At 52.4% G+C, this 13,014-nt stretch overlaps 1 protein-coding gene across 1 annotated transcript in view; it reads left to right on the top strand.

The window, feature by feature from the left end:
* The window catches only part of SYT14 (synaptotagmin 14), a gene marked incomplete at both ends in the record, with an annotated part of 119,978 nt that overhangs the window by 27,258 nt on the left and 79,706 nt on the right, over positions 1-13,014 (top strand). Inside the window, one exon of the mRNA XM_084245502.1 lies at positions 10,509-10,673. Within this exon, the coding sequence (XP_084101628.1) occupies positions 10,509-10,673 (165 nt within the window). The remainder of the gene's footprint in view (positions 1-10,508; positions 10,674-13,014) is intronic.

The raw sequence follows: 13,014 nt of genomic DNA, 5'->3' as shown, positions 1-13,014 counted from the left end.
GCTGTGTTTCGGGGATGCGGGTGCGTCTGCTTCTCTGGCTGCTCTAACTTAGGTCTGTGTTGTTAGTGAGATGCTAGTAGCATGACTGAGGCTTCGTTTGCTCCATGAGAACCTTGTACTATTGCACTCTGCTGACTTGTGAGCTTCCATGACTTGACATTTTTTCCCAGCTCCTTTCCCTGCCAGCACTTTCACTAACCTTTATCAGGGTTGGTCCCTGGTGGAGGGTTACCCCCAATTTGCTCTGATGTGTTATTCTCTAATACATTGAGGTCTGTCCTGTATCGTTTTTTCAATGAATTAGCAGCCATGCCCGCAGTGTTCCTGGGGACTTGTGCAAAATTAATGAGCTTTTTCTCTGTCTCTTTGTCCAGGTCAGTGGCTGAAGGGATTAAGTAACGCATTTTACAGAGTCGGCTGGTTTGAGTCATTGAGTTTTATTTTTTATTTTATTTTATTTTTTTAAAGATTTATTTATTTATACAAGCACTGGGTACAGTCAGAAGCGCAGGAGGGTGAGAGAACTCACCAGAGCCAGAACAGGAAGCAGAGCAGGCAGAAGGACCGAAGTACACTGCTGAGGGGAGCAGTGGGCGGCAGGAGAGGTCTGCGCGCCATGTGGAACCTTCCTCTGGTGGCCGGGGAGCAGCCGGGGATCGAACCAGCGCTGCAGAGGCTGCAGGCAGCTTCGCAACTCAGCGCCCAACCGCTGCACCACCGGGGAGGCCCAAGTCATTGAGTTTTAGACGCGCGCTTCCATCCTCCTGTGTATTGTCACTTTATCTACCTACTTACCTGTCATCCACCCCTCACCCAATCTGTCATCGATCCATCTGTTCTGTGTCTATCATTGGAATGCTCAGTCACATACACGCTATCCTGTTTTCTGACAGTTTTAAGCCAGAAAAAGAGAAACATCTCCTTTGGGAGGTGGTGACGCCGCAAGTAGCCTCTTAGGCACTGACCAGCGAGGCAGGTGTGACAACCAGTGGGGTTGGTACAGCAGAAGGGCCAGGCTGGGTCAACGGGCATGTGCTTGAGGGAGAGCCCTGGGCCCGCTCAGCCTGTCCTGACCTGCTGGCTTTCAGCTCTTCGTCTGGAACCATCCAGAACCCAGGTCCCATCCCACCATTGGATGATTTGGCTGAAATTTCACTGTAGAGAAGAACTGTGAGGTTCGTTCACGAAAACGAGACATCATGTGAGTGCCTTGTTTGCAGGGCTATCTTTGTGGGGCGGTGTGAGTGACATCTTCGGCGTATCCCGGACTTGGGGCTCCTTGGTGTACTGTGTTTCTAGATAATTAAGAGCTGGTGTTTTGGTAACTTGGCTTATATTTTCTCATGTACCTGCCTTGATTGTTCTTATGAAAACACGTTTGACATTTTACTCGCTCTTATACCAGTGTTCCTGTTAAAGGAAGGACCCCCCCCCAACTTTAGGCCTCTGGGGTGTGGGGCCCAGGACTAGAAGGTCTCTTTGTCTTCAAAGAGAAACATTTATGGAGCAAGTGGAAACAGAGAAAAGGTATTTTAAAAATTAATACAGAACCTCACATGTGCTTATGGATTTCCTAATTTTTATATGTGAGGCCTCAAAGTTAGGCTCTGAGAATGGCCAGCCTTGGGTTGCTCCCTGGCCTGCCGGACTCCTGCTGCTGGGCTCCTGTGTCCCCCACCCCACCCCTGCTGGCCCTGTAGTATGGCACCAGCTTACCCTTACTGCTCTCTGCTCCCAGGGGTTTGTGACTTGCAACACTGGTCCCTGGTCTAGAAAACATTTTAAATAGAAATGAGTTGCTAAATTTTTTTTAAAGATTTATTTATGCATACAAGAGCTGGGGTGCAGGCCAGAGGTGTGAGCATGAGAAATACCCCAGAGACAGAGTGGGGAACAGAACAGGAGGATCCACTGAAATCCACTGCTGAGGGGAGCAGCGGGGAGACAGGAGAGGTCTGCTGCGCCATGTGGGTAACTCCCTGGCTGGGGATTGAACTCAGGCCACAGTGGCTGGCGATAGCTTGATAGCACTGAGACTTAACCCCGTGTCGCCAGGGAGGCCCCTGCGTTGCTGCTTTAATGGCTTAAGGTTTGCTTTCATGACCACCAAGGCTGCTGCTGCTTTCCACTGGACTGTCCGGGTTGTCCAGCGGGGCTCGGTGACTCTGCTGCAGCTGGGTTGGGAAGAGGACACACATCGCCAGCGGGCAGTGGAAAGGTATCGGCGTTACTTGGTGTCAGGAAAACTCAGGCGACAACCATGAGGAGATGCCACTTCACCCCGCGAGGTGTGCCAGGATAGCTTTCGTCAGACAAGAGAGGACAGGAACGCAGCAGGAGAGGCTGCCCTGTGCACTGGTAGCGGGAGCGGAAGCCGGTGTGACCAGTGGGGAGACCAGTACGAAGGTTCATGCAAACATACAGACGTAGAGCTGCCCTGTGACCCACGAGCCCAAGGGAAAGCAGTCAGGGCCCGAGGCCATGTCCGCGTGCCCATTCATGGCATTATTGACCGTCATTGAGGTGACGTTGAAATGGTCTGTCTGCGGCAGTGAGTGGTGGTGCCATGTCTGTGTGTGGGCCGTGCAAGTCTCAGACTTCACCCAGATAGAAACCTGTCCTCGGCAACAATCTGGATGGCCCTTGGGGTGTGGAGCGAAGTGAGCCAGACCCCGGAAGATACATCCTGCTTGGCGTCGCCTCTGTGTACTTTCATATAATCAGGCTCAGAGCAGACAGGGCCGCAGGAGATGCTGGTGGGGGTACCGGGTTCCAGCTACACAATGTGAGTCTGTCCTGGGGCGCTTGTGTATCGGCATGTGATGAAAGCTACAGTCCTTACACACACTTGTCACTTGCTCAGAGAATGGGTCTTACGTGTTTTGCTCCAAAAATGAAGAAGCAAGGACCCTCCCTGCGCAAGGGGTTAAGACAAAGCACTATGAAGCTATCCCCAGCCACTGCGGCCTGAGTTCGATTCCCCGCCAGGGAGGTGATCCACGTGGCACAGCAGAGCTCTCCTGTCTCCCCGCTGCTCCCCTCAGCAGTGTGTTTCAGTGGATCTGCCTATTCTGCTCCCCACTGTGTCTCTGGTGACTCCTCTCACCCCCTGCACCTCTGGCCTGCACCCCAATTTGTATGCATAAATAAATAAATCTTTAAAAAAAAACAAAAATAAAGAAGCGAGCCGTGTGAGGTGGTGGACTGTTGTGACTTTGGGATGTGCGTGTGTATTAGGTCACAAACGTACCTTCATGCATACAGAGCTTCCAGTTGTCAATGAAAGCTGGATAATTGATGTCACATCAAAATATATTAGAAGACTCAAACCACTTGAGATAATATTAAAATATAGGAGGAATGATTGTCTCCCTAAAGGATTTGAAAGGAGTGGTTTATATTTATCAGAATTTAACAGCTTAGAATTGAAGCCCCAATACACGTGTCTGAGCCAGATGATGGGGTGGCCCCCAGGAGCCCTGCCTGCTTCTGTCCCATCTCATTCAAAGCAGCTCTGTGTGGCGGTCATGGTCCTGCTGAAATGGAAGCAAAATGGTGATTGGAAAAGACAAGGAGAGGAAGATGGGCCCTTCCCTAGTCATCCAGATGGTCTTGGAGGAACTCATGGGCATAGAATGGGCAGAGACATTTTTGAGGGATTGGCCGCAACCTGCTGCTCAGGAGCGTGGTTGTGCCATCTCCCCGGAGAACACAGACTCACTGATTCAAAGGGGCAGCCTGGTCACAGCAGCCGAGCATCCGGCAACTGAGGAGTGGGGAAGGAAGACACGCAGACACGCGGACAACCACTCAGCTGTTGAAAAGAAGATGAGGCCTGCCGTCAGCAGCAGCGCAGGTGGGATTGAAGGAGGATGAGAGTAGAGGAGTCGGGAGGACGCCACCCCTGACAGTTCCACTCACATGCAGCATAAAGACTCGGAATGAAGGAGCTGACACACCAAACAAGAACACATGCAGGAAATCTGCAGGACTCAGGCTGCCGGTGGGGGAAAGTGGGGATGGGGGTCCCTTGGGTAGAGGGGACCCGTGAACGGTGGTGAAGACTACGGGGGCCAGGTGGTGGTGGTGGGGTGAACCTATACCCCTAAATCATACATGGTATTGCAAACCAGCCCTACCGAGTACAAAACAATGCAATCAAAAGGGACCAGGAAAATGAATAACTATAAGAAAGTGAAAATCAAAATCAACAAAAAACTATGAACCAGAGACACTTTTTGGGGGGCGGAAGGGGAGGGATTGGGGTCAGAATGGGGGGGCTGCAATTGTATGGGGAATATAAAAATAAAATTTATTATTAAAAAAATAAAACAACTTCTAACTACCTGTAACTTATAAATAATTGTGACAATAAAGCCATTTCACAGTAAAAACTTTTTTTTTAAGGAATGGCTGTTATGGGGAGATTTGAAGGAAAATAAGTTATCGTAGTCTAAACTTCCTTGGCACTATAATTTTGAAGCCTCAATCAAGAGTCTCCTTGAAGAAAAATCTCAGAGTTTGACATGTTTGACAGCTTTTACATAAAGTATCTGGCTTAAATATTTTATTATAAGTGTATTATTAGCGAGTCTAAGTCATAAGGCTAAAATATATAATGTATGTGGTTTTCATAAAATCACTGTTTGGCTTTTCTTTTCAATGTTTTCCAGGATGGATTTGGGGGTTTTCACTGTTGGGCTCTTTGAATGAAGTTTTGGTTTATTCCACGTACTGCATAGAGTTTGGTCTGTGGCTGGTCTGACAGGGTGCCAGAGCAGGGGCTCATTTCTTCCCTCCACCAGGTACCTCTTCTATCTAAGGTCCTGGCCGGTGCCCCCATCATGGGTTCTGGTGTCCCTTTTCTTGACCCTTTAAGTTACTCTGCAGAGAATTACATCACTTTTCAGTAATTTTTTTTAACTGGTTGTTTTAATAAAATCTAAAATTAATAGTCATGGGTCGTCATATTCCTTTTTTGGATTTACATGTCTTCTTTTCAGTTTTGCACCATTTAGAGCATAGTTAAAAAATTTCCAGGGCAGTTTTCTTTGTGGAATTTACTGAAATGTTATAAAAGGAGATGTAATTAATCTCTTAGCTTCCTATGTTGCTTCTTAGAATCACTGATCAATTCTCTATATTTTATGTCCAAACTAGAGCAAGACATATTGTGGGATTTTTTTTCTGATTGAGACATCAGAATAAAATATTTAGGGCTGACTAAGTAGAAGGCAAGTGTTTCTTTTACAATGCATGTTGACCTCCTATGTAGCTCTCCTGTTGTCCAGGAGGTAAAGTGGCACCCATGACATGAATTATTAAGGCTCCCAATGATCATTAGAGGATGTAGGTTTCCTGCCACAGGACAGACCAGCTGTACAGCCCTCAGGTGCAAATTGTAAGTCACTTTTTGTTTATTTTCTTTAAAAAGAGTTATGGGAGACCTGGATAATTTTGTTTATTTTTGTTTTTAAAGTATAATGGCTAAAATAGCCTTGTAAAGTTTATTTATTCTAGGAACTATAATGAATTTAATACAAATGCATTTATTTAGGGAAGAGTATCGTACAGGTAAGTTAATACTGGAAAGTATGTTGGCTTAATAAATCTGCATTCCCCTAATTCTTATGTACACCCCAGCTTTCCATAGAAAATGTTCTTTTATAGTGGAATGGGGAGTAGAATTTAAATGACTACTTTAATGCTTTCAGAATCAAAACGGACTTGTTCTTGCTTTCACTTTATAAGATTATGATTATCATTTTCCCATGATTCATTTATCTGTAGAAATTAAAATGGGTCTCACCACCATTTTACTGTTACTGAAGCATGAATCTAGACAGAAGTGTTGTTTAGAAAACAAACTTATCTTTCATAAAATATATCTTCAATCACAGGTAACGTGTTTATTCCTAAGTCTGCAGTGAGGCCCAGGAGTCCTGCTCAGTGTGCACAGAAGGACCTACACTTGCTGTGTGTCCTGGTGCCAGGCGGTGCTCGTGACCCCTGCTCGGCTGGGTGGGCTGCAGACACTTCACATGGGGGTCATTTAGCCTGCAGAGGCCTGGGCCTATCTCTGTTAGGCTTTACTAAGGAATAGCCAGCATGCTGTTCAATGGGATATAGAGTTTTAAATCTGTTATTCAGTTTATTAACTTTTCAAACATGGCATATGATGACTTACTACGCATCTTGGTGCCTCAGCATAGTTTTAAAATTAATTTCAGAACATTCTGAAATGTCTCTTGTGTACAAGAGATGAGGCTTCCAGGTCTCTTGTTTATGTTTGTACTTTGGGGAGCCTGAAGTCAGTCACTGCTTTAGTGTCTCTGATACCTGAGCCTCCAGTGCCTTCACCTGACATACAACCCCCCAATCCCTGCTGGGCCTTGTGGCTCCCCGCTACTTAGAAAGCTGGTGTCTGGGCCGTGGTGCTGCGGTCATGGCCTCCAGCCAGGCTCTGAGCCCTACCACACACGGCCTGTCCCGAGAGAGTGAGGTGCCCGGCATGGGGCTCAGCCACCATTCTAAGGCCAATGGGTCACTGCTCTCCCCTGTCTCAAGCATGGAGGAGGTGACCCAGAGCCCCACAGGGTGCCTTCGGGCTGGGTTTTAACATTGGGAGGAGCAAAAGTCAGCGTGCCTGCCTTGAAACAGAGATTCTACCCCCCAATAATTGTTTTAGATCTTGAAAATTTGACTTCCTCCTCCTCAGTCTCAATACCCATAGCTGTGAAGTCAGGCCTGTTGAGGGTCCGTTAGATGAAACTCATATGGCACTTAACACGCCCCCCGCAAATAAGGAGACTGCCCTCAGTCTTGGGTGCTGTTGCTCTTGTTACTAGCTGACTTCAGTTTTATTACCCACCACACTAAATTTTTATAAATGTGGTTTATGGGAAAACAGTGCATTAGAGCACTTTGTGTTATGGCTAACTCAAATGTCAGTCAGCAAATTAAAGTCTTCAAATGTGCACAGAACTCCCCTGTAATGTGCTGCATGCTGTTGAGTCAGAAGGCTCCTCTGAAGGGGTCTCATGCCTGTTTATTTGGCATTTACTTGCCTGCAGTGGGTGATCTCGAATGTTTGACAGAGTGGCTTTATGAATAGGTAAGTTAGAAGCCGCAGGAGCGCTTATCCAGACTGGCCGTGGAAGCAGACTTAGAGTGAATAGATTTTGGGTGTGCTCCACCCTAGGGCAAAGGAAAGTCACCTCATGTGAGACTGTTACCAGAACCCAGCCTCTCAGCCATGGGAGCTGGCAGGAGCAGTGGTGTTCTTTCGCCCTGCGGCATCACCAAAAGTCAGCTGTGGCAGTTGCTTCTCAGAGAAATTTTATGTAAGTGTACTTCCTGGATCATGGAATGGACCAATCAGGTGCAAGCTATGAGGTGATTGGTGCTCAGTGGTCCAATCAGACCTTTGTTACCAGAACCCAACCTCTCATCACAAGTCAGCTGTGGCACTTGCTCCTCAGAGATCTTTTATGTAAAGTGTACTTCCTGGGTTGTGGAATGGACCAATCAGGTGCTACAGGCTGACGTGTAAATGGTCCAGTCAGCCACAGGACTGAAAAATGGTCCAATCAGACATGTGGGCGGAGCACCCTGAGAGAGGATATAAGCCAGCGTTGGCAGGAGCTGAGGGAAAGGAGAGACCACTGCAGCAGCACACAGAGGAAGGGCGATGCCAGCCCGCGGAGGAGGAGGAGAGACAATGCCGGCCCCTGAAGAAAAGAAGATGATTCCAGCCTCCGAAGAAAGAAGAAAAGCAGCGTCCAGCAGCTGCCCTCCGAGGAGGGAGAGGAGCCCAAGGACTGGGTCACAGACGGCGCCTCCGTCCTGTCTCTGACATTACCTGAGAGGAGCCCCAAGGCCCTGGGCCTGGCGTCTCAAAGAGCTGTTTGTTGTTGGTATAACCCGACAAGTTACATGGCGCTGCTAACACTGGGTGTCTGACACCACCTCTGGGGGACCAGTAGTGGCCATAGCTACTGGCTGGTGCTGACCAGCACTCCTGGTGACCGGTGGTGACCATCACTGAGGCTACCTGGGTGAGCAGCCGCCACATGTGGCCACAGTGAGCTCTTTGCCAGCTCCCTCCCGCCTCGTTCCCCCTCTTACCCTCCTTGTCCCTCGCCTGGCCATCCTGGCCCACTTGTCCACCCCCTCCTATTTGGTGGTTTGAGTCACTAGCTCAACAACGGAAAGCTCACCTAGCAAGAAGCCCTAGGGTGCCCTTAGCATCTCCTTCCCCTCCTCTCCATCTGGTCCACTGGGCAGCTCAGTTTTCCCTGAACAGGGATGTCTGCTGTTCTTTGCCCCCTCGCAGGTATGTCCCCAGCTCTCCCTTCTGCCCCGCCCCTCCCTGTCCCCAGGTTTCCACTGTCACAGGCCTCGGGCTGGGGGTGGCTGTTGCCAGGTCGGGCCTTGCCCACGTCTCTGGTCGCCTCTGCCCGGGCTGTCCTCAGCCTCTCTGTAACAGGTTCTCTCCTCCTCTCACCTGCTTGGTGCGCAGGCAGGGTCCAGGGTGGATGGTCAGCCCGCCCCCTCGGGCTCTCAGAACCCCGTGTGCCCTTGGCTGAGCTCGGGTTTCCCTGACTCTTCCATGTGCTGCTTCCCGACTCCTGTGTCCACAGCTCCACCCAGGTCCTTCTCCGGCCATATGCTCCAGGCCCAGCCTCTGTCCAGGGAGGGGGCCAGGGGCCGCTCTTACCCCTGGGGCAACAGCGAGCAGGGCAGAGGGGTTGGGTGGAGCAGTGGCCAAATCGGGCTCTGGGGTCAGGTGGGGCTGGGCCCCCACGCAGTTAGCAGTGCCCCTGGTTCACAGCGGGGGTACCAGGGCAGTTGTGAAGACGCCCAGCCATGTGAGCCGCACACCCGCAGGCTGCACACGGACTGTTGTGACTAGAAAGAGCAGCTTTTCCAAGGGGTTGGCTCTGTCTTCTCTCAGTTCCTCTTCCAAAACGGGGGTTTTCCAGCTGCATGTTGCCCCCCAGCCTCGTTCTTGCTTCAGGATTCCCACTTCCTTCACCTGGGCCTGGGGGCGGGGCCTCCCCATGGAGTCTGGGGGCCCCCCCCACATGTCCGCTGTCACCGTCAGGTTGAAGAAGGCAGAGGCTGAGTGTTCCGTCTCTTCATCCCCGGCTCCGTCCTCGCCCGCACCCCCAGGGACCAGACGCTAGTTGTTCTCAGTCTGGTGTCCTTCCGGCCCCAAGCAAACTGCTGTTTTAATGTCACCGGTCTTAGGTCCCTTTATTAAAATATTAGTCTCCTTCTGGGCAGTTTCCCAGCCTGAACGTGGGAGGGGCAGAGCTGACATCTGAACTTCTTGGTTCTAGAGGCAGGATGGGCTGAGCTGCCCGCCCCTCCCTGGTTCCCCCGCAACGCCCTCTGTGCCCCCCTCCACGCTGCCCCCACCATGCAGCCTTGCCCCCAGAGGCCTGTTGTACAAATAATATGGAGTCAGGCGCGGGCTGCCTGGTGACCTCACTTCTAGCAGATGAGTGACCTGCTCCCTTGTGGCCTTGGGAGTCGTGCTTGGGTGCTGGAGGAGGGGAGAGCAGGGGCAGGTGGGGCAGCTGAAGCTTGGGGCTCATTCCTGCTACTACCCGTGCATCATCTGTAAGGCAGGGAGGGGATGTAGGTTAGGGCCCCGGACCCCAAGTGACTGAAGGGCGCTGGCAGGAAGGGGTGCAGCCGGGAAGTGGGAGGTGCATCCGTCTCACCCGAGTGACCCCCTGGGTGGCGTGCGCTGGAGAGCAGTGCCCAGAGGCGGTGGGCAGCGTGTCTAATGGTGCATCCTCACACTCTTGTGCCCGTTGTGCCCTCAATGGCACGACAGCTCTGTGCCCACCGTGATGACCGAGCTCACACTGACTGATTCTTAAGATGGCGTCAAGGAAGGCCTGGTGCGGAGGAAATCTGTGCGCCTCCTCTTGGGACCGGTGTTCCTGCAGCCGCAGCCCTGCCCGCCTGGTATGCTGCCGGCCCGTCGGGGTGGCTCGAGGGCGAAGGCAAGGGTGGTGCGGGGCCCCCTCACCAGCCCCTGGAGTGGATGAGCAGGCAGTGGCCGAGGGAGGCGGCAGCTCCGGCCTGAGGGAAGGGGGGCCCTGGTGTCTGCCAACTTGGTGCTGTCCAGGGAGGGCGACGGAGCAGAGGGGCTGCTGCAGGAGGCTGGCAAGGCGCAGGGCTGATGCAGCTCAGAGAGGGCAGTGGAGGCTCACAGGGATGGTGCAACAGGACCTTCTCGCCACCCGCGCCCAGGAAAGAGCTCCTGACTCCCGAGTCCCTCTCCTGTGGCCTGAGCTTTGGTCACTGCCCGCTTTGTAGATGTGTGTCCTTTAAGGCTGTCACGGTGTCGTTCAGGGAAACCCTGACAAGATTTGAACATGCACTGGCGAAATAACTGAACAAGTAGCTTGTTGGCCTGCACCCCCGCCAGGCTGACCACCTACTCTAGCGGGCCTGCTGCTGCCCCAGCGCTCACGCCCGTCTCCCTGCAGTGTCTCCGGAGGCTGTGGGCTTCCTGTCGGCCGTGGGCGTGCTCATCGTCCTGCTGCTGCTGCTGCTTCTCTACATCAACAAGAGGTTCTGCTTTGACAATGTCGGCGGGTTTCCAGAGCTCGGCTCAGGGTTCAGCACGAGGAAGAGCTCCCAGGACAAGCTTTGTAAGTACCGCATGGGCTCCGGCTCCTTCTTTCACTCACACTGCTTGACAGCACCACCACTTTGTCCTTAAACACGTCGTCGTTGGGAGGCTGCTGGTACCACGTGGTGAGGTCTGATGGGTAGACAAGGGCCGACCGCCTGCTGGTGCCCAAGCACTGCTGATAAATGGCATGGCGGCCGCTGTCCCTGAACTCTGTCAGGACTGACCACATCGCCATGTGGCCCCAGCTGGGCACCTCCCGTGGCCCGTCTGCTCTCGCTCTAGAGCCCACTATGGAGCCCACCTGGAGCAGGTTGTTTCCTCCAGCGGCTCAGTGCACCCATGGGCTGCCCCAGCGACCCTTGAGCAGAGGCCGGCAGGGAGCCCCAACCTGGCTCTGACCATGAGCTTGCCCGCTACTCACGCCCATCCTGCTCTCGCCAGGGGACATAGGCTGGTCCTGCTTGCACTGGCGTCCCCCTGGTCCAGCAGCGTGTCCAGGCTGGTCTTGGTCCAGCACCCCCTTTATGCTCTCAGAAGAGGAGGAGGTCCCCAAAGAGCTTTGGTTACGTGAATTAGAGCCGCTGGGGTTGACTTAGCAGCAGTGAACACTGAGAACATGAAAGTCTCTTGTCAACTTCTCTTTGCAAAATCAATGAAAAGCCTCTCACATGTTCATGTAAATGCCACTTTTAATTACCAAATAACTATATATCTCCCAAAGCAAAGAACAATTTGGTGAGAAAGTGACATTGATTTATGTTCTTGGTGAACCTCTCACAACCATCCTAGAAGAAAGAAAGAGCTGGAATTGCCCATCCATGTCTGCGCTCAGCCTCAGGGGCTGTGAGCAAATGGATGTGCAAAGGGTCAGTGTCCCCTGACAGTCGCACCAGAGTAGTTTGACCTGAGGATCCCAGGGCCACAGGAAGGGCTGCGGGACTGTCTGGATCTTCTCAGCTGTTTCCTTTTACCAGTTAGCAGGAGCATCGCACCTGCTGGAGCCTGTGGAATGGGAGGGTAGACCCAGCCGGTGGTGGGCAGCCCAGCAGCCACCTGCTTTGCCCCCCCCCACCTGCTGGGACCCCCTGCCCTCCACACTGCTCACAGCCGCCTTTTGACTTTTCTTAATGTGACGTGATATTGGGACATAAGATGGGGTGTTCCTGCTCGCAGCCTCTGCAGTAAGCCAGAGACCTAACGAAAGCCCATTAACACTTCCTCTTGCAGGTATAGAATGAATAAAAAGCCAGTAGTGTTTGAGGGGAAAACGTTGCCCTGTTGCTGCTGTGATGCCATGGCGCGGGGACAGCGGGGACACTGGCCTTGCATTTAACCCAAGTGCTTTGATTTTCTTTTCTGGACATTTCTGACACATTCCCCCAACACAGCTTCTGTACAGAAAGGTCAGAGCCGCGTGTGGAGTAACTGGTGGTAAGCGACGGTTAAGTCAGCCCTAAATTCAGATTCTGAAGTGGTTGATGCTTTGAGAAAATCCACCAAGGCACCATTTCTAAAGGTGCGGAGTTCAGAAATGGCATTTTTCAAGACTTTTCAGCACAGCCTGCCCTCTGTGTCCTCCCTGGTGGGTGCCATTAGCGGCGCTGTGGCTGACCTGAGCTCAGCAGTTGGAGAGGCCAGCTGCGCCCTTGGTGACATGGTGGCCGGGCAGGTGGCCAGTGTGGTGAGTGGCCTCCATGCAGAGGAGGGAAGTGCCGAGGTGGAAGCGGCCCGGGACGCGTCCTCACTGGGAAATGCTGTATCTCCAGGAGCCTCTGGAAGCACCAAGTGTCAGGCGCCATGGCCCAGCACCGAGCACAGAGCAGAGTCGGCCAGTCCATCCAGCTCTTCAGCCTCACCAAGGCCGCACCCAGGGCTGTGCGAGGGCACATCCACCTGTGCTGGGGACAGGCAGCGGGTGCTGGCCACAGGCCAGGACTCGAGTCCCAGGGGTCACCACGGGAGGCCCTGCCTGCAGCAGAGCCTGGGGTTGGAGCCTGCCTGTCCGGAGCGCGAGAGTGCCAGAGGAGTCTCAGCAAGCGGCAGGCCCACTGTGACCACGAACAAGGGTGTGCTCTGGGCCTCTCTGGTGGACCCTGGCCGGCAGGCCTGTGGAGGGACCAGCCAGCAGGTCGGCCCAGCAGACCACTGCAGGATGCAAAGAGACATCAGAGCTGGGAAAAATGAAGCCACCTCTGCCCAGAAAGGAGCAGCAAAGGGTAATATGGGAAAGTATTCTAAGATGAGACAAGGAGAAGGTAAGGTGTCCCAATGCGTATGTGAGTGCTGGAACTTTCTCTCCACCTTTCCAGTGGGGAAAGCCTCATGAGAGCTTTGAAACTGTCCTGTCGCTCTCTGAT

This window comes from Talpa europaea, assembly GCF_964194135.1.
Source record: "Talpa europaea genome assembly, chromosome: 10".
Taxonomy (NCBI): Eukaryota; Metazoa; Chordata; class Mammalia; order Eulipotyphla; family Talpidae; genus Talpa; species Talpa europaea.
The sequence above is the reverse complement of the archived record's forward strand: the minus strand, read 5'-3'. Positions and strand labels throughout refer to the sequence as shown.